A 20000-nucleotide genomic window follows, 5' to 3' on the forward strand; every position below is an offset into this window, starting at 1 on the left:
CTATGGTACCATGTTAGTACTGAGGTCATCAGTCTTCTATCTCTATGGTACCATGTTAGTACTGAGGTCATCAGTCTTCTAACATGGTACCATAGAGATAGAAGACTGATGACCTCAGTACTAACATGGTACCATAGAGGTAGAAGAATGATGACCTCCGTACTAACATGGTACCATAGAGATAGAAGACTGATGACCTCAGTACTAACATGGTACCATAGAGATAGAGGACTGATGACCTCAGTACTAACATGGTACCATAGAGGTAGAAGACTGATGACCTTAGCACTAACATGGTACCATAGAGGTAGAGGACTGATGACCTCAGTACCAACATGGCACCATAGAGGTAGAAGACTGATGACCTCAGTACCAACATGGCACCATAGAGATAGAGGACCGATGACCTCAGCACCAACATGGTACCATAGAGGTAGAAGACTGATGACCTCAGCACCAACATGGTACCATAGAGGTAGAAGACTGATGACCTCAGTACCAACATTGTACCATAGAGATAAGTGACCTCAGCACTAACATGGTACCATAGAGATAGAGGACTGATGACCTCAGTACTAACATGGTACCAGAGAGGTAGAGGACCAATGACCTCAGTACTAACATGGTACCATAGAGATAGAGGACTGATGACCTCAGTACTAACATGGTACCAGAGAGGTAGAGGACCAATGACCTCAGTACTAACATGGTACCATAGAGGTAGAGGACCAATGACCTCAGCACCAACATGGTACCATAGAGGTAGAAGACTGATGACCTCAATACCAACATGGCACCATAGAGATAGAGGACCGATGACGTCAGGACCAACATGGTACCATAGAGATAAGTGACCTCAGGACCAACATGGTACCATAGAGATAAGTGACCTCAGCACTAACATGGTAGATGCCTGGTGCCCACATAATACTACAGCATTCTCTCACATACATGCAGCATTATTTTACATCACAGAAATCACTGGACATGAAGCCGTTCCTCCGGTGCCCATGTTACCCACCAGCTACAGAATGTGTCGGCCTCTGTACACGAGACCTCACCCTCATGATCTCCTGTTTACACAGCAGCAGATAATGCCCCCAAGGTGCCAACCTAGCAGGTAACGCTGCCGCTCTGTCTCGGGAGCTCAGTCCTCGCCTCTGGGTAGCGGGATGGAATGCCAGGCACGTTCTGACCTACACCTTAATTCCTCTGTCCAAAGTGCGATGTAAGGAATCCCCCGCTCTAAGGTCTGGTTCACATTACAGAAGTTCACGTGAAATTCAATTCTTAGAAATTTCACCAGGAAATTGCAGTTCAGCAGATTTGCTGGCGCAGCGCAAACTATGGGGGAGATTTATCAGAACCTGTGTAGAGGAAAAGTTTACGAGTTGCCCATAGGCCACCAATCAGCTCGCTTCTTTCATTTTTAACCCCTTAAGGACGCAGGGTTTTTCAGTTTTTGCATTTTCGTTTTTTCCTCCTTACCTTTTAAAAATCTTAACCCTTTCAATTTTCCACCTAAAAATCCATATTATGGCTTATTTTTTGAGTCACCAATTCTACTTTGCAGTGACATTAGTCATTTTACCCAATAATTCACGGCGAAACAGAAAAAAAAAAATCATTGTGCGACCAAATCAAAGAAAAAAATGCCATTTTGTAATTTTTGGGGGCTTCCCTTTCTACGCAGTGCATATTTCGGTAAAAATGACACCTTCTCATTATTCTGTAGGTCCATACGGTTAAAATGATCCCCTACTTATATAGGTTGGATTTTGTCGCACTTCTGGAAAAAAAATCATAACTACACTAAAAATTTAACTTTAAAATCTTCTGACCCCTATAACTTTTTTATTTTTCCATGTACAGGGCGGTATGAGGACTCATTTTTTGCACCGTGATCTGAAGTTTTTAATCGGTATGATTTTAGTTTTGATCGAAATTTTTGATCACTTTTTATAAATTTTTTTAATGGTATAAAAAGTGACCAAAAATACGCTTTTTTGGACTTTGGATTTTTTTTGCGCGTACGCCATTGACCGTGCGGTTTAATTAATGATATATTTTTATAGTTTGGACATTTACGCACGCGGCGTTTATTTTTTTATTTACACTGTTTTATTTTTTTTTATGGGAAAAGGGGGATGATTCAAACTTTTATTAGGGAAGGGGTTAAATGATCTTTATTAACACTTTTTTTTATTGCAATGTTATAGCTCCTATAGGGACCTATAACATTACATACACTGATCTTTTACACAGATCATTGTTATCCCATAGGAGAATATAACACTGCACACACTGATCATTGTTATCCCATAGGAGGCTATAACACTGCACACACTGATCTTTTACATTGATCACTGTTATCCCATAGGGGGCTATAACACTGCACACGCTGATCTCTTATACTGATCATTGTTATCCCATAGGAGTCTATAACACTGCACACACTGATCTTTTACATTGATCACCGTTATCCCATAGGGGGCTATAACAATGCACACGCTGATCTCTTATACTGATCATTGCTATCCCATAGGGGGCTATAACACTGCACGCACTGGTCTTTTACACAGATCACTGGCATGTATTAACACGCCTGTGATCAGTGTTATCGGCGCTTGACTGCTCCTGCCTGGATCTCAGGCAAGGAGCAGTCATTCGTCAATCGGACACCGAGGAGGCAGGTAAGGTCCCTCCCGGTGTCCTGTAAGCTTTTTGGGACGCCGCGATTTCACCGCGGCGGTACCGTACAGCCCGACTGAGCAGCCGGGATAGTTTCACTTTCGCATCAGACGCGGCGGTCAGCTTTGATCGCCGCGTCTGAAGGGTTAATACAGGACATCACCGCGATCGGTGATGTCCTGTATTGGCCGCCGGGACGACCAGATATCACGCGGTGTCACCGCGTGACCCAGCGGCATATCGCGGGAGCCGGCGCAGGATGTAAATATACGTCCTTCGACGTTAAGGAGTTAAAAGGGCCTGTGAAAATTTAAATAAGCGATCTGATTGGTTGCTATGGGCAACTCAGCGACTTTTCCTCTACACAGGTTGTGATAAATCTCCCCCTAAGGGATTTCAGACGTGGACGATCCGCAGCTGAAATTCCACCATTGATCTTGCTCATTCTTCTGAAATACACCCCTGTCTATGGGGAAGGCAATGTACACGCCAATGTACACGCCAATGTACACGCCAATGTACACGCCAATGTACACGCCAATGTACACGCCAATGTACACGCCAATGTACACGCCAATGTACACGCTTCTATTAGTTGGTGAAGGCCACACTAGGAATGTCCGTCCGGAAACTGTAGTGTGAACCAAGCCATAGTCTTCTGAAATGAAGATGGACATATGAGCAGGACTCAGAGGCCATATCCTAGAGCAGTGTTTCCCAACCAGGGTGCCTCAAGCTGTTGCAAAACTACAACTCCCAGCATGCCCGGACAGCCAAAGGCTGTCCGGTCATACTGGGAGTTGTAGTTTTGCAACAGCTTGAGGCACCCGCCATATAGATGTCAAATACTCACGGGGAGGGCAGCTCTGTTCTTCAGGCTTCTTCACTTCTGACTTGATCTCGGTGCTGGGTGGCTCCTCCTTGGTCGTTGGCGGCACCTTGTCCTCTTTTGGCAGGAGAGCTGATGGTTTTGGAGGTAACCGCGGCTGAGGGTCATCACTGCTGCCCCCTGCCGGATCCTTCTGGAAGAGACCAGCGATCTTCTTCACACATACCCCAGATGTAGTTGGCTCGGCAGTAGGTTCTGGGTGATCGGGCTGGCAGGCTGGTGGCACAGGGGCATGCTTGGGGCATGGAGAGGGCTTCTGAGGAGGTTTGGGAGGCAAATGAGGTGGAGGCCGATTTGGCGGTCTGGCTTTTATAATACGGACAGGCTTCTGGGAGAGGGGAATGGGGGGTGGCAGAGCATCGGTGGCTGACATGGCGGCAGCGTGGTCAGAGGAGGGCAGAGGGCATCATGGAGGAATCTGGAAGAAAAGGAGGAGAAGATTATAAACTCCAGAGAAGACTCACAAGATAATAAAAACATATACCTAAGATGTATCCCGCCTCACTATGAAACCACCTAAGATGTATCCCGCCTCACTATGAAACCACCTAAGATGTATCCCGCCTCACTATGAAACCACCTAAGACGTATCCCGCCTCACTATGAAACCACCTAAGACGTATCCCGCCTCACTATGAAACCACCTAAGACGTATCCCGCCTCACTATGAAACCACCTAAGACGTATCCCGCCTCACTATGAAACCACCTAAGACGTATCCCGCCTCACTATGAAACCACCTAAGACGTATCCCGCCTCACTATGAAACCACCTAAGACGTATCCCGCCTCACTAAGAAACCACCTAAGACGTATCCCGCCTCACTAAGAAACCACCTAAGACGTATCCCGCCTCACTAAGAAACCACCTAAGACGTATCCCGCCTCACTTTGAAAACCATCTAAGATGTATCCCGCCTCACTATGAAACCACCTAAGATGTATCCCGCCTCACTATGAAAAACCACCTAAGATGTATCCTGCCTCACTATGAAAACCACCTAAGATGTATCCCGCCTCACTATGAAAAACTACCTAAGGTGTATCCCGCCTCACTATGAAAAACTACCCAAGGTGTATCCCGCCTCACTATGAAACCACCTAAGATGTATCCCGCCTCACTATGAAAACCACCTAAGATGTATCCCGCCTCACTATGAAAACCATCTAAGATGTATCCCGCCTCACTATGAAACCACCTAAGATGTATCCCGCCTCACTATGAAAAACCACCTAAGATGTATCCTGCCTCACTATGAAAACCACCTAAGATGTATCCCGCCTCACTATGAAACCACCTAAGATGTATCCCGCCTCACTATGAAAAACTACCTAAGGTGTATCCCGCCTCACTATGAAAAACTACCCAAGGTGTATCCCGCCTCACTATGAAACCACCTAAGATGTATCCCGCCTCACTATGAAAACCACCTAAGATGTATCCCGCCTCACTATGAAAACCACCTAAGATGTATCCCGCCTCACTATGAAAACCACCTAAGATGTATCCCGCCTCACTATGAAAACCACCTAAGAAGTATCCCGCCTCACTATGAAAACCACCTAAGATGTATCCCGCCTCACTATGAAAACCACCTAAGATGTATCCCGCCTCACTATGAAAACCACCTAAGATGTATCCCGCCTCACTATGAAAACCACCTAAGATGTATCCCGCCTCACTATGAAAACCACCTAAGATGTATCCCGCCTCACTATGAAAACCACCTAAGATGTATCCCGCCTCACTATGAAAACCACCTAAGATGTATACTGCCTCACTATGAAAACCACCTAAGATGTATCCCGCCTAAGATGTATCCCGCCTCACTATGAAAACCACCTAAGATGTATCCCGCCTCACTATGAAACCACCTAAGATGTATCCCGCCTCACTATGAAACCACCTAAGATGTATCCCGCCTCACTATGAAACCAGATGTAAACCACCTAATATATTAACATGATAATTTATCCAAAAAGACAAACCACTGCAGCACAAATTATGAAAAGCAAAAGAGGAGCTTCATTCCATCACAGATTTGCAATTTTTCGGCTGCTCTATAACTGAAGCTTGAGAGAGGTTTTTATTGTGTCAGAAAAGTGTCAAGTCCATGATGGAATAAAGCTAGACTTTTCTATAATTTTCTTTTTATAATTCCTGAGTGCTGCAGTGGTTCTTATGGCATCTTCATTTGGGACCCGAGACCTGGACCCTTCACTGGTTTGCACCTGGACTCCTTAAAAGGAGTGCCAGAAAGTTAAAACAGATTTGTAAATCACTTCTATTAAAAAAAATCTTAATCCTTCCAGTACTTATTAGCTGCTGAATACTACAGAGGAAATTCTTAACTATTTTGGAACACAGAGCTCTCTGCTGACATCATGACCACAGTGCTCTCTGCTGACATCTCTGTCCATAGTAGGAGAAAATCCCCATAGAAAACATGGGCTGCTGTGGACATTTCCTAAAATGGACAGAGATGTCAGCAGAGAGCACTGTGGTCGTGATGTCAGCAGAGAGCTCTGTGTTCCAAAAAGAAAACCATTTCCTCTGTAGTATTCAGCAGCTAATAAATACTGGAAGAATTAAGATTTTTTTAATAGAAGTCATTTACAAATATGTTTAACTTTCTGGCACCAAAAGATTTAAAAAAAAAAAAAAAAAAAGGTTTCCACCGGAGTACCCCTTTAAGTACATTGAGTGGTGTGCTGCTGCTTCTATGTCTTTTTATATACAATATATAATTCCCTCATCAAATAATACCCATAACTACCTCCTATCATCAATACAGAAAGATATGAAGATTATATAATATTGCTTAATCCTCATCAAATAATACCCATAATTAATGCCTAGCATCATTACAGAAAAAAAATAAATGATATATATATATATATAAACACACACACACACACACTGGTCCTCATTTACTATTGCAAACCCGACATGTCGGGTTGTGCGCCAGATTCTGTCTGCGCCAGATTTTGAAAAAAAAAAACCTAACTCTCCATTTTGCTAAAACTCAAAAAAGGGACGAGGCCGCCGGGAAAAGGGGGCGTGGTCTCTGAAAAGGGGCGTGTTCACAACATTTTCACAAAAACCATCATATTTACTAAGGTTTCCACAGAAAATGTGGTGGATTTGAGCCGAGGAAAACCCGACAGATCAGAGGAGGTGTAAAAAAAAAAAGCAAAATGTAGGGAAAGTGGAAAATGTAGGAAACCTTAGAAAATACAGTGGAAAAAAAATTGTAGGGAAATAAAACCCCCAAAGAAACCTACACAACACTATTAGTAAATCAGGGCCAGTGTATCAGAACGTCTTGAAAATAAACTATACTCTTGAAGTATTCATACCCTTTACTATGACATTTAACATATGTATTCATACCCCCCTTACCCAGGACTTAGCTGAAGCCCCAGAGATTACGGTCTTCTTGGCCACAATATAGAAGTGAAGAAGAATCCCTTGGAATATGGCGCTGCAGACTAATAGATGAATGAGGCGGATGCCAGAGATAGTTTGTAGTAGTCCTCAGCAGGACAGTTTATGGAACAAAAATAATAGACAGGATTACGCGTTTTGGGAGGAGCCCTTACTGATCTGAGGAAGGGAAGGCTCTTCCCAAAACGCATAATCCTGTCTTATTATTTTTGTTCTATAAACTGTCCTGCTGAGGACTACTACAAACTATCTCTGGCATCCGCCTCATTCATCCATTAGAGTCTCTAGTGCCATATTCCAAGGGGTTCTTCTTCGCTTCTACCTACCTCTCCAGGACGACTGTTGTCTTCTCCTGCAACCCACTGGCTGAGCAGCGACTCGCACCCATTTGTACCCCGATGCTTTCTGGGGTGATATGCGCATTTATATACTTTCTAAGGTGAGCGGCCATCTATAAGCTCTGTGGCCCCCCCCCCCCCCAATAATCTACCGCTCGCTAAGGGTATTACACGAGGCGCCATCCGTCGGTCCTTTGTTCTTTTATTTCCACAGATTCTTGGCCACAAGGTTTACACACCTGTATTTGGGGATTTTCTTCTCTGCAGATCCTCTCAGCTCTGTCAGGTTGGATGGGACGGTCGGTGAAGCCATTTTTAGGTCTCTCCAGAGATGGACCATTGGGTATTCACAGAATTGTCCCTAAGCTGCTCCTGTGTTGTCCTGGTTGTGTGATTAGGGTCATTGTCTTGTTGTAAAGTGAAAAACCACCTCAATCTGAGGTCCAGAGCACTGATCAGGTTTTTCAATAAGAATATTTCTCTACTTTGCTCCATTCAGCTTTCCCTCAACCCTGACCATTCTCCCTGGTTTCTCCATGATCACTGTAGGGATGGTATTGGGCAGGTGATGGGCAGTACCTGGTTTCCTCCAGACATGATGTTGCCCCCACCATGATCACTGTAGGGATGATATTGGGCAGGTGATGGGCAGTACCTGGTTTCCTCCAGACATGATGCGCCCCCCCCACCATGATCACTGTAGGGATGGTATTGGGCAGGTGATGGGCAGTACCTGGTTTCCCCCAGACATGATGCTGCCCCCCCCCCCCCCACCATGATAACTGTAGGGATGGTATTGGGCAGGTGATGGGCAGTGCCTGGTTTCCTCCAGACATGATGCTGCCCCCACCATGATCACTGTAGGGATGGTATTGGGCAGGTGATGGGCAGTGCCTGGTTTCCCCCAGACATGATGCTGCCCCCACCATGATCACTGTAGGGATGGTATTGGGCAGGTGATGGGCAGTGCCTGGTTTCCTCTATACATGATGCTGCCCCCACCATGATCACTGTAAGGATGGTATTGGGCAGGTGATGGGCAGTGCCTGGTTTCCTCCAGACATGATGCTGCCCCCACCATGATCACTGTAGGGATGGTATTGGGTAGGTGATGGGCAGTACCTGGTTTCCCCCAGACATGATGCTGCCCCCACCATGATCACTGTAGGGATGGTATTGGGCAGGTGATGGGCAGTGCCTGGTTTCCCCCAGACATGATGCTGCCCCCACCATGATCACTGTAGGGATGGTATTGGGCAGGTGATGGGCAGTGCCTGGTTTCCTCCAGACATGATGCTGCCCCCACCATGATCACTGTAGGGATGGTATTGGGTAGGTGATGGGCAGTACCTGGTTTCCCCCAGACATGATTCTGCCCCCACCATGATCACTGTAGGGATGGTATTGGGCAGGTAATGGGCAGTGCCTGGTTTCCCCCAGACATGATGCTGCCCCCACCATGATCACTGTAGGGATGGTATTGGGCAGGTGATGGGCAGTACCTGGTTTCCCCCAGACATGATGCTGCCCCCACCATGATCACTGTAGGGATGGTATTGGGCAGGTGATGGGCAGTACCTGGTTTCCCCCAGACATGATGCTGCCCCCACCATGATCACTGTAGGGATGGTATTGGGCAGGTGATGGGCAGTGCCTGGTTTCCTCTATACATGATGCTGCCCCCACCATGATCACTGTAGAGATGGTATTGGGCAGGTGATGGGCAGTGCCTGGTTTCCTCCAGACATGATGCAGCCCCCACCATGATCACTGTAGGGATGGTATTGGGCAGGTGATGGGCAGTGCCTGGTTTCCCCCAGACATGATGCTGCCCCCACCATGATCACTGTAGGGATGGTATTGGGCAGGTGATGGGCAGTGCCTGGTTTCCCCCAGACATGATGCTGCCCCCTCCATGATCACTGTAGGGATGGTATTGGGCAGGTGATGGGCAGTGCCTGGTTTCCTCCAGACATGATGCTGCCCCCACCATGATCACTGTAGGGATGGTATTTGGCAGGTGATGGGCAGTGCCTGGTTTCCCCCAGACATGATGCTGCCCCCACCATGATCACTGTAGGGATGGTATTGGGCAGGTGATGGGCAGTACCTGGTTTCCTCCAGACATGATGCTGCCCCCACCATGATCACTGTAGGGATGGTATTGGGCAGGTTAAGAGCAGTGCCTGGTTTCCCCCAGACATGATGCTGCCCCCACCATGATCACTGTAGGGATGGTATTGGGCAGGGGATGGGCAGTACCTGGTTTTCCCCAGACATGATGCTGCCCCCACCATGATCACTGTAGGGATGGTATAGGGCAGGTGATGGGCTGTACCTGGTTTCCTCCAGACATGATGCTGCCCCCACCATGATCACTGTAGAGATGGTATTGGGCAGGTGATGGGCAGTGCCTGGTTTCCTCTATACATGATGCTGCCCCCACCATGATCACTGTAGGGATGGTATTGGGCAGGTGATGGGCAGTGCCTGGTTTCCCCCAGATATGATGCTGCCCCCACCATGATCACTGTAGGGATGGTATTGGGCAGGTGATGGGCAGTGCCTGGTTTCCCCCAGATATGATGCTGCCCCCACCATGATCACTGTAGGGATGGTATTGGGCAGGTGATGGGCAGTGCCTGGTTTCCTCCAGACATGATGCTGCCCCCACCATGATCACTGTAGGGATGGTATTGGGCAGGTGATGGGCTGTACCTGGTTTCCTCCAGACATGATGCTGCCCCCACCATGATCACTGTAGGGATGGTATTGGGCAGGCGATGGGCAGTGCCTGGTTTCCCCCAGACATGATGCTGCCCCCACATGATCACTGTAGGGATGGTATTGGGCAGTGCGTGGTGGAGGCTGCAGTGATGGTTTGGGACCATGTACAAAGAATCTTTGGGGCTCAGTGACCATTGATTCTTGGTGCCTTTTCTTTCCAAGACCCTTCTCCCCCGATTACTTAGTTACTAGGAAGGGTCCTGGTTGTTCCTTCTTCTTCCATGTAAGAATTGTAGAGACCTCTGAGCTCTCCGGAGCTTTCAATGCAGCAGAAATGTCTTTTCCTCTTCTTCAGATCTGTGGCTCCACACAATCCTGTTTCTCTAAGCTCTACAGGCAGTTATTTCCTTCTCATGGTGTTTGCTCTGATATACATTGTCGGCTGTGAGATCTTATATAGACAGGGCTGTGTCTGAGCTCTACAGGCAGTTATTTTCTCCTCATAGTGTTTGCTCTGATATACATTATATAGACAGGGCTGTGTCTGAGCTCTACATGCAGTTATTTCCTCCTCATGGTGATTGCTCTGATATACATTGTCAGCTGTGAGATCTTATATAGACAGGTCGGTGTCTGAGCTCTACAGGCAGTTATTTCCTCCTCATGGTGTTTGCTCTGATATACATTGTCAGCTGTGAGACCTTATATAGACAGGTCGGTGTCTGAGCTCTACAGGCAGTTCTTTCCTCCTCATGGTGATTGCTCTGATATACATTATATACTCAGGGCCGTGTCTTGTCCAATCAGATGAATTTACCTCAGGTGACTCCGATCAAGGTGGAGAAACATCTCAGAGATGTTCAAGAGAAATGGGAGGAGCCAGAGAGACATCATGTGTCCTAGTAAAGGGTATGAATACTTTGTCGTGCAGTCCCCAGACCGGCACAGACAGTACACGCAGGGATCTCGGATGGGACGAGGATGTCGCTCTGTTATTTCCTGAGCTGAGGGAAGTGCGGAGCTTCCTCCTCCAGATTATATTATCAGGACGTCTGGTCCGAGTGCCCATGATCCAATGGGGACCTCAGTATAATACAGAGAGCGCGGGATGTAATAGAGAGAGAGCGCGGAATGTAATATACAGAGAGAGCGCGGAATGTAATATACAGAGAGAGCGCGGGATGTAATATACAGAGAGAGGCCGGGATGTAATATAGAGAGAGAGCCCGGGATGTAATATAGAGAGAGAGCCCGGGATGTAATATAGAGAGAGAGCGCGGGATGTAATATACAGAGAGAGGGCGGCATGTAATATACAGAGAGAGGGCGGCATGTAATATACAGAGAGAGCGCGGCATGTAATATACAGAGAGAGCGCGGGATGTAATATACAGAGAGAGCGCGGAATGTAATATACAGAGAGAGCGCGGAATGTAATATACAGAGAGAGCGCGGAATGTAATATACAGAGAGAGCGCGGGATGTAATATACAGAGAGAGCGCGGGATGTAATATACAGAGAGAGCGCGGGATGTAATATACAGAGAGAGCGCGGGATGTAATATACAGAGAGAGCGCGGGATGTAATATACAGAGAGAGCGCGGGATGTAATATACAGAGAGAGCGCGGGATGTAATATACAGAGAGAGCGCGGGATGTAATATACAGAGAGAGCGCGGGATGTAATATACAGAGAGAGCGCGGGATGTAATATACAGAGAGAGCGCGGGATGTAATATACAGAGAGAGCGCGGGATGTAATATACAGAGAGAGCGCGGGATGTAATATACAGAGAGAGCGCGGGATGTAATATACAGAGAGAGCGCGGGATGTAATATACAGAGAGAGCGCGGGATGTAATATACAGAGAGAGCGCGGGATGTAATATACAGAGAGAGCGCGGGATGTAATATACAGAGAGAGCGCGGGATGTAATATACAGAGAGAGCGCGGGATGTAATATACAGAGAGAGCGCGGGATGTAATATACAGAGAGAGCGCGGGATGTAATATACAGAGAGAGCGCGGGATGTAATATACAGAGAGAGCGCGGGATGTAATATACAGAGAGAGCGCGGGATGTAATATACAGAGAGAGCGCGGGATGTAATATACAGAGAGAGCGCGGGATGTAATATACAGAGAGAGCGCGGGATGTAATATACAGAGAGAGCGCGGGATGTAATATACAGAGAGAGCGCGGGATGTAATATACAGAGAGAGCGCGGGATGTAATATACAGAGAGAGCGCGGGATGTAATATACAGAGAGAGCGCGGGATGTAATATACAGAGAGAGCGCGGGATGTAATATACAGAGAGAGCGCGGGATGTAATATACAGAGAGAGCGCGGGATGTAATATACAGAGAGAGCGCGGGATGTAATATACAGAGAGAGCGCGGGATGTAATATACAGAGAACCCGGGATGTAATATAGAGAGAACCCGGGATGTAATATACAGAGAGAGCGCGGGATGTAATATACAGAGAGAGCGCGGGATGTAATATACAGAGAACCCGGGATGTAATATACAGATAGAGCGCGGGATGTAATATACAGAGAGAGCGCGGGATGTAATATACAGAGAGAGCGCGGGATGTAATATACAGAGAGAGCGCGGGATGTAATATACAGAGAGAGCGCGGGATGTAATATACAGAGAGCCCGGGATGTAATATACAGAAAGAGCGCGGGATGTAATATACAGAGAGAGCGCGGGATGTAATATACAGAGAGAGCGCGGGATGTAATATACAGAGAGAGCGCGGGATGTAATATACAGAGAGAGCGCGGGATGTAATATACAGAGAGAGCGCGGGATGTAATATACAGAGAGAGCGCGGGATGTAATATAGAGAGAACCCGGGATGTAATATACAGAGAGAGCGCGGGATGTAATATACAGAGAGAGCGCGGGATGTAATATACAGAGAGAGCGCGGGATGTAATATACAGAGAGAGCGCGGGATGTAATATACAGAGAGAGCGCGGGATGTAATATACAGAGAGAGCGCGGGATGTAATATACAGAGAGAGCGCGGGATGTAATATACAGAGAGAGCGCGGGATGTAATATACAGAGAGAGCGCGGGATGTAATATACAGAGAGAGCGCGGGATGTAATATACAGAGAGAGCGCGGGATGTAATATACAGAGAGAGCGCGGGATGTAATATACAGAGAGAGCGCGGGATGTAATATACAGAGAGAGCGCGGGATGTAATATACAGAGAGAGCGCGGGATGTAATATACAGAGAGAGCGCGGGATGTAATATAGAGAGAACCCGGGATGTAATATACAGAGAGAGCGCGGGATGTAATATAGAGAGAGAGGGCGGGATGTAATATACAGAGAGAGGGCGGCATGTAATATACAGAGAGAGGGCGGCATGTAATATACAGAGAGAGGGCGGCATGTAATACAGAGAGAGCGCGGGATGTAATATACAGAGAGAGCGCGGGATGTAATATACAGAGAGAGCGCGGGATGTAATATACAGAGAGAGCGCGGGATGTAATATACAGAGAGAGGGCGGCATGTAATATACAGAGAGAGGGCGGCATGTAATATACAGAGAGAGCCCGGGATGTAATATACAGAGAGAGCGCGGGATGTAATATACAGAGAGAGCGCGGGATGTAATATACAGAGAGAGCGCGGGATGTAATATAGAGAGAACCCGGGATGTAATATAGAGAGAACCCGGGATGTAATATACAGAGAGAGCGCGGGATGTAATATAGAGAGAGAGGGCGGGATGTAATATACAGAGAGAGAGCGGGATGTAATATACAGAGAGAGGCCGGGATGTAATATAGAGAGAGAGGGCGGCATGTAATATAGAGAGAGAGCCCGGGATGTAATATAGAGAGAGAGCGCGGGATGTAATATACAGAGAGAGGGCGGGATGTAATATAGAGAGAGAGCGCGGGATGTAATATACAGAGAGAGGGCGGCATGTAATATAGAGAGAGAGCCCGGGATGTAATATACAGAGAGAGCCCGGGATGTAATATACAGAGAGAGCCCGGGATGTAATACACAGAGAGCCCGGGATGTGATATACAGAGAGAGCGCGGGATGTAATATACAGAGAGAGCGCGGGATGTAATATACAGAGAGAGCGCGGGATGTAATATACAGAGTGCCTGGGATGTAATACACAGAGAGCCCGGGATGTGATATACAGAGAGCCTGAGGATGTAATATACAGAGAGCCCGGGATGTTATATAAGGGGTGGGGGGGGGGTTATGTGAGGTTTCTCCTCGGAGACAGGAAAGGCGTTATCGTCTCCTAATATCGTGGAGGAAAAGCTGCAGATTTCAGACGGCTGGGAGGAAGGGATCCAGAGTAATACAGGAGTATATATCACAGTCCTGTACCTCACTATAAGGTGATGACATCACAGTCCTGTCCCTCAGTATAAGGTGATGACATCACAGTCCTGTCCCTCACTATAAGGTGATGACATCACAGTCCTGTCCCTCACTATAAGGTGATGACATCACAGTCCTGTCCCTCACTATAAGGTGATGACATCACAGTCCTGTCCCTCACTATAAGGTGATGACATCACAGTCCTGTCCCTCACTATAAGGTGATGACATCACAGTCCTGTCCCTCACTATAAGGTGATGACATCACAGTCCTGTCCCTCACTATAAGGTGATGACATCACAGTCCTGTCCCTCACTATAAGGTGATGACATCACAGTCCTGTCCCTCACTATAAGGTGATGACATCACAGTCCTGTCCCTCACTATAAGGTGATGACATCACAGTCCTGTCCCTCACTATAAGGTGATGACATCACAGTCCTGTCCCTCACTATAAGGTGATGACATCACAGTCCTGTCCCTCACTATAAGGTGATGACATCACAGTCCTGTCCCTCACTATAAGGTGATGACATCACAGTCCTGTCCCTCACTATAAGGTGATGACATCACAGTCCTGTCCCTCACTATAAAGGTGATGACATCACAGTCCTGTCCCTCACTATAAGGTGATGACATCACAGTCCTGTCCCTCACTATAAGGTGATGACATCACAGTCCTGTCCCTCACTATAAGGTGATGACATCACAGTCCTGTCCCTCACTATAAGGTGATGACATCACAGTCCTGTCCCTCACTATAAGGTGATGACATCACAGTCCTGTACCTCAGTATAAGGTGATGACATCACAGTCCTGTCCCTCACTATAAATTCAGATGCCACCTTTAGGTTGTGTTCACACGTACAGTATCCTGCACAGATTTGAAGCGGTCATCAATCATTTCGTTTTCTGCAGCATTAAATCTTTGCAGGACACTGTAGGTGTGAACAGAAACTTAATCTATATTGTGGTCTCACACTGGACTGACCAGGTCTTTGCGCACTGTATAGGGCTCATTTTACAGCTGTTGTAATTTATTTTATTTTGTTTCAAATAAAACAGTTTTTAGATTAAAAAAATAAATAAAAAAAATCCCAGAGACCAAGACCCTCACTAATATAACAAGTAAAATATAGAAAAATCATGTAGGAAACTGCATAGTACCAGGAATGTCACTGTGTATAATGGATGAAATACCTGACAGAAGTACATCCGCCTCTACAAACAATTCCTGGGAGAGACACTATAATCCTGACGTGTTTCTCCCCTTTTTATCATCAGGGGATCAACACAGGACGAAGCGCACAGCAGTCACATAGCACCCGTGTTGTGGAGGCTGTCTGTATTTTGGTTCAGGGTTTGGACAGGACAGAGGAGGTTAGGGGGCCACCGGCCATCATCCAGCTGAGTGAGACCCCGCGATTGTCCAAATCCGCTCCCCTGAACTCCCCCCACAACCAAAATTGTTGCACTTTAAATCCTGAGAACAACTTTGATTGCAGGATATAAAGGGTTAAAGGACACCGGCAGCGTTATCCACAGGATAGGGGATAAGTGTTTGAAGGGGGTCCGAATGCAGGGACCCCCGTGATCTCCCGCACAGGGCCCTGACACACCTCCTCCATGTAGTTCTACGGGAGAGGCGGGGATGCAGCGTTCGTGCCTCCCCCATAGAGCTGTATGGGGAGGGGGCGTCCCATCGACCTCAGTAAGTCGGACCAGCAGTTGGACCCCCGCGATCAAACACTTATCCCCTATCCTGTATTTTCACCGGAGTACCCCTTTAATGTTGCCCGTCAACACAACCACTGAATAAATGAACATAAAGAGTGTAAGAAACCAGACTCCAAAAATACGTGAAACATCAGGAAGGAGACATTTCTGAGAGGTAAACTTAACCCCTCGTGGGCGCAGGGATTCTTTATTTTTGCCCTTTTGTTATTGTTATGATGGAGAACAGTGAGCGGTCCCTGCAGCAGGTGACGACATCATTATAAGGTTATGACATCACAGTGATGTCACCAGGTCCTGTACATTATTATAAGGTTATGACATCACAGTGATGTCACCGGGTCCTGTACATTATTATAAGGTTATGACATCACAGTGATGTCACCAGGTCCTGTACATTATAAGGTTATGACATCACAGTGATGTCATCAGGTCCTGTACATTATTATAAGGTTATTACATCACAGTGATGTCACCGGGTCCTGTACATTATTATAAGGTTATGACATCACAGTGATGTCACCAGGTCCTGTACATTATTATAAGGTTATGACATCACAGTGATGTCACCAGGTCCTGTACATTATTATAAGGTTATGACATCACAGTGATGTCACCAGGTCCTGTACATTATTATAAGGTTATGACATCACAGTGATGTCACCGGGTCCTGTACATTATTATAAGGTTATTACATCACAGTGATGTCACCAGGTCCTGTACATTATTATAAGGTTATTACATCACAGTGATGTCACCAGGTCCTGTACATCATTATAAGGTTATTACATCACAGTGATGTCATCAGGTCCTGTACATTATTATAAGGTTATGACATCACAGTGATGTCATCAGGTCCTGTACATTATTATAAGGTTATGACATCACAGTGATGTCATCAGGTCCTGTACATTATTATAAGGTTATTACATCACAGTGATGTCATCAGGTCCTGTACATTATTATAAGGTTATTACATCACAGTGATGTCATCAGGTCCTGTACATTATTATAAGGTTATTACATCACAGTGATGTCATCAGGTCCTGTACATTATAAGGTTATGACATCACAGTGATGTCACCGGGTCCTGTACATTATAAGGTTATGACATCACAGTGATGTCATCAGGTCCTGTACATTATTATAAGGTTATTACATCACAGTGATGTCATCAGGTCCTGTACATTATTATAAGGTTATTACATCACAGTGATGTCATCAGGTCCTGTACATTATTATAAGGTTATGACATCACAGTGATGTCACCAGGTCCTGTACATCATTATAAGGTTATTACATCACAGTGATGTCACCGGGTCCTGTACATTATTATAAGGTTATGACATCACAGTGATGTCACCGGGTCCTGTACATTATTATAAGGTTATGACATCACAGTGATGTCACCAGATCCTGTACATTATTACAAGGTTATGACATCACAGTGATGTCACCAGGTCCTGTACATCATTATAAGGTTATTACATCACAGTGATGTCACCAGGTCCTGTACATCATTATAAGGTTATTACATCACAGTGATGTCACCAGGTCCTGTACATTATTATAAGGTTATGACATCACAGTGATGTCACCAGGTCCTGTACATTATTATGAGGTTATGACATCACAGTGATGTCACCAGGTCCTGTACATTATTATAAGGTTATTACATCACAGTGATGTCACCAGGTCCTGTACATTATTATAAGGTTATGACATCACAGTGATGTCACCAGGTCCTGTACATTATTATAAGGTTATGACATCACAGTGATGTCACCAGGTCCTGTACATCATTATAAGGTTATGACATCACAGTGATGTCACCAGGTCCTGTACATCATTATAAGGTTATGACATCACAGTGATGTCACCAGGTTCTGTACATTATTATAAGGTTATGACATCACAGTGATGTCACCAGGTCCTGTACATTATTATAAGGTTATTACATCACAGTGATGTCACCAGGTCCTGTACATCATTATAAGGTTATTACATCACAGTGATGTCACCAGGTCCTGTACATTATTATAAGGTTATTACATCACAGTGATGTCACCAGGTCCTGTACATCATTATAAGGTTATTACATCACAGTGATGTCACCAGGTCCTGTACATTATTATAAGGTTATTATGTCCGGTGATGACGTCAGTCAGGTATAACACGTTACTCCCGTTACTCACGTGGATGAGGCGGCTCCGGTCTCTCTCGCACACAGTGCCCGTTCTCCCGGTTCTCGGCGCCGCCAGCTCTCAGGACATCACTCCGGCCACAGATACACAGGAAGCCGCACACCCGGGACACCGAGCAGCCGTCTGTAAGCGGCGGGGGAGGAGACGGGGCCAGGCCTGACGGGGAGGAGGACGGGACGGGGCGGGGCGGCCGCTATTGTTCTCTACAGGTCGGGTCCTCTCTATACGGAGCAGCCGGAGCCGATAATCCGGTGAAGGGTGCAGTGGGAGCGGTGTACCGGGAATGTCCGCACCGGCCCCGACCTCTCATAGCACCACGGCGGGGATGTGTTGCCAATAGCAACCAATCACAGCCCACCTTTTTTTTTTTTCTCTAGCGCAGGTGTGACCATGGCAACCAATCAGATCCCAGCTTGTATTGCGGTAGGATGTGTAAGCAGTGATCTGATTGGTTGAGGTGAGAATCACCTGTCGCGCTGTAGAAATGAAAGCGGTAATCTGATTGGTTGAGCTGAGAATCACCTGTCGCGCTGGAGAAATGAAAGCATTTAACCGGTTGGTTGCTATGGGCAACTGCTTCATGGAAACTATGGCTACGGTGCCCTATCTGTATCAGTAGAGATGTCTGTGGCAGGTGAACTACAACTCCCAGCAGCTCCTAAAAGCTGCCGGCATGCTGGGTGTTGTAGTCCCACAACCGCCGCTGTCAATGAGAGTATTATACGTTTTTCTAGATAAATAAATAAAAATTCATCCAGGCGGTGATGACATGTGATCACGTAGACTCCAATACACACGACCGCGTTTTTGCCTTCATTTTATATACAAAAAACGTCAATTGGGCCACGTTCACACTGCGTTTTTTTTCTCTGTTTAACGTATATACGATTTATAAAATTTAAAAAGTTTCCAGCTGTTTAAAAACTACAATTCCCAGCATGCCCGGACAGCCAAAGGCTGTCCGGGCATGCTGGGAGTTGTAGTTTTGCCACAGCTATACAAGCCTGCGCTTGGACGGCTTGGAAATGCGTTGTCTTCATAGACGGCAATGCATTTCCGGATTCCAAATTTCCGCGGCGGAACGTCCACGTCAGGAATGCCGTAGTGTGAATGGTGCAGCAGAATCCCATTAAAAACAAAGCTGCTATGTACTTCCGGCAACGGAATTCTGCTCGGAAAATACGTAGTGTAACTGGGCCCTTAAGGAAACAGTAAAACAGGAAAACACAGTTTGAACGAGAAAAAAAAGAAAAGAAACGCAATCGTTTTTTACCACGGTGGAAGCGGATTCTGTCATATGACGTACACCAGCATACGTTTTCAGCAACTGTTAACGCAGACGCTTTAAAACGCCCTAAACGTAAGCGACGCACTGAACTTCCCCACATTTTACACCATGTTTTATGGTGTCACGATAAATAAAATGTCCATAAAACGCATGGAGCCGTAGTGCGAAGGTTGGGTGGGCGGTGCGGCCTGCGTGTTGTGACAGCTGGGAGCGGGCGTGGGCTCATACTTGGCACATGGTCTCTGCCATTCCCGAGAGTTATAAATAGCCACACCCTGCCGCTCACGTCATGCGCCAG

At 46.4% G+C, this 20000-nt stretch overlaps 1 protein-coding gene across 2 annotated transcripts in view; it reads right to left on the reverse strand.

Annotated features, from left to right (window-relative positions):
- Nucleotides 1–18847, reverse strand: part of LOC130311712 (rho guanine nucleotide exchange factor 15-like) — a 48591-nt gene extending 29744 nt beyond the window's left edge. For both annotated transcript variants that reach the window (XR_008860017.1, XM_056552511.1), the window contains exons 1-2: nucleotides 18406–18847; nucleotides 3545–3998 (exon numbers count right to left, since the gene is read on the reverse strand). Coding sequence is in view for 1 of the 2 variants with exons in the window: in XM_056552511.1 (XP_056408486.1) it covers nucleotides 3545–3953 (409 nt within the window). In the remaining variant the exon portion in view is untranslated. The remainder of the gene's footprint in view (nucleotides 1–3544; nucleotides 3999–18405) is intronic.
- Between the last annotated feature and the right edge of the window lie 1153 nt (nucleotides 18848–20000).

The sequence above is a fragment of the Hyla sarda genome, unplaced genomic scaffold (assembly GCF_029499605.1).
Source record: "Hyla sarda isolate aHylSar1 unplaced genomic scaffold, aHylSar1.hap1 scaffold_166, whole genome shotgun sequence".
Classification (NCBI taxonomy): domain Eukaryota; kingdom Metazoa; phylum Chordata; class Amphibia; order Anura; family Hylidae; genus Hyla; species Hyla sarda.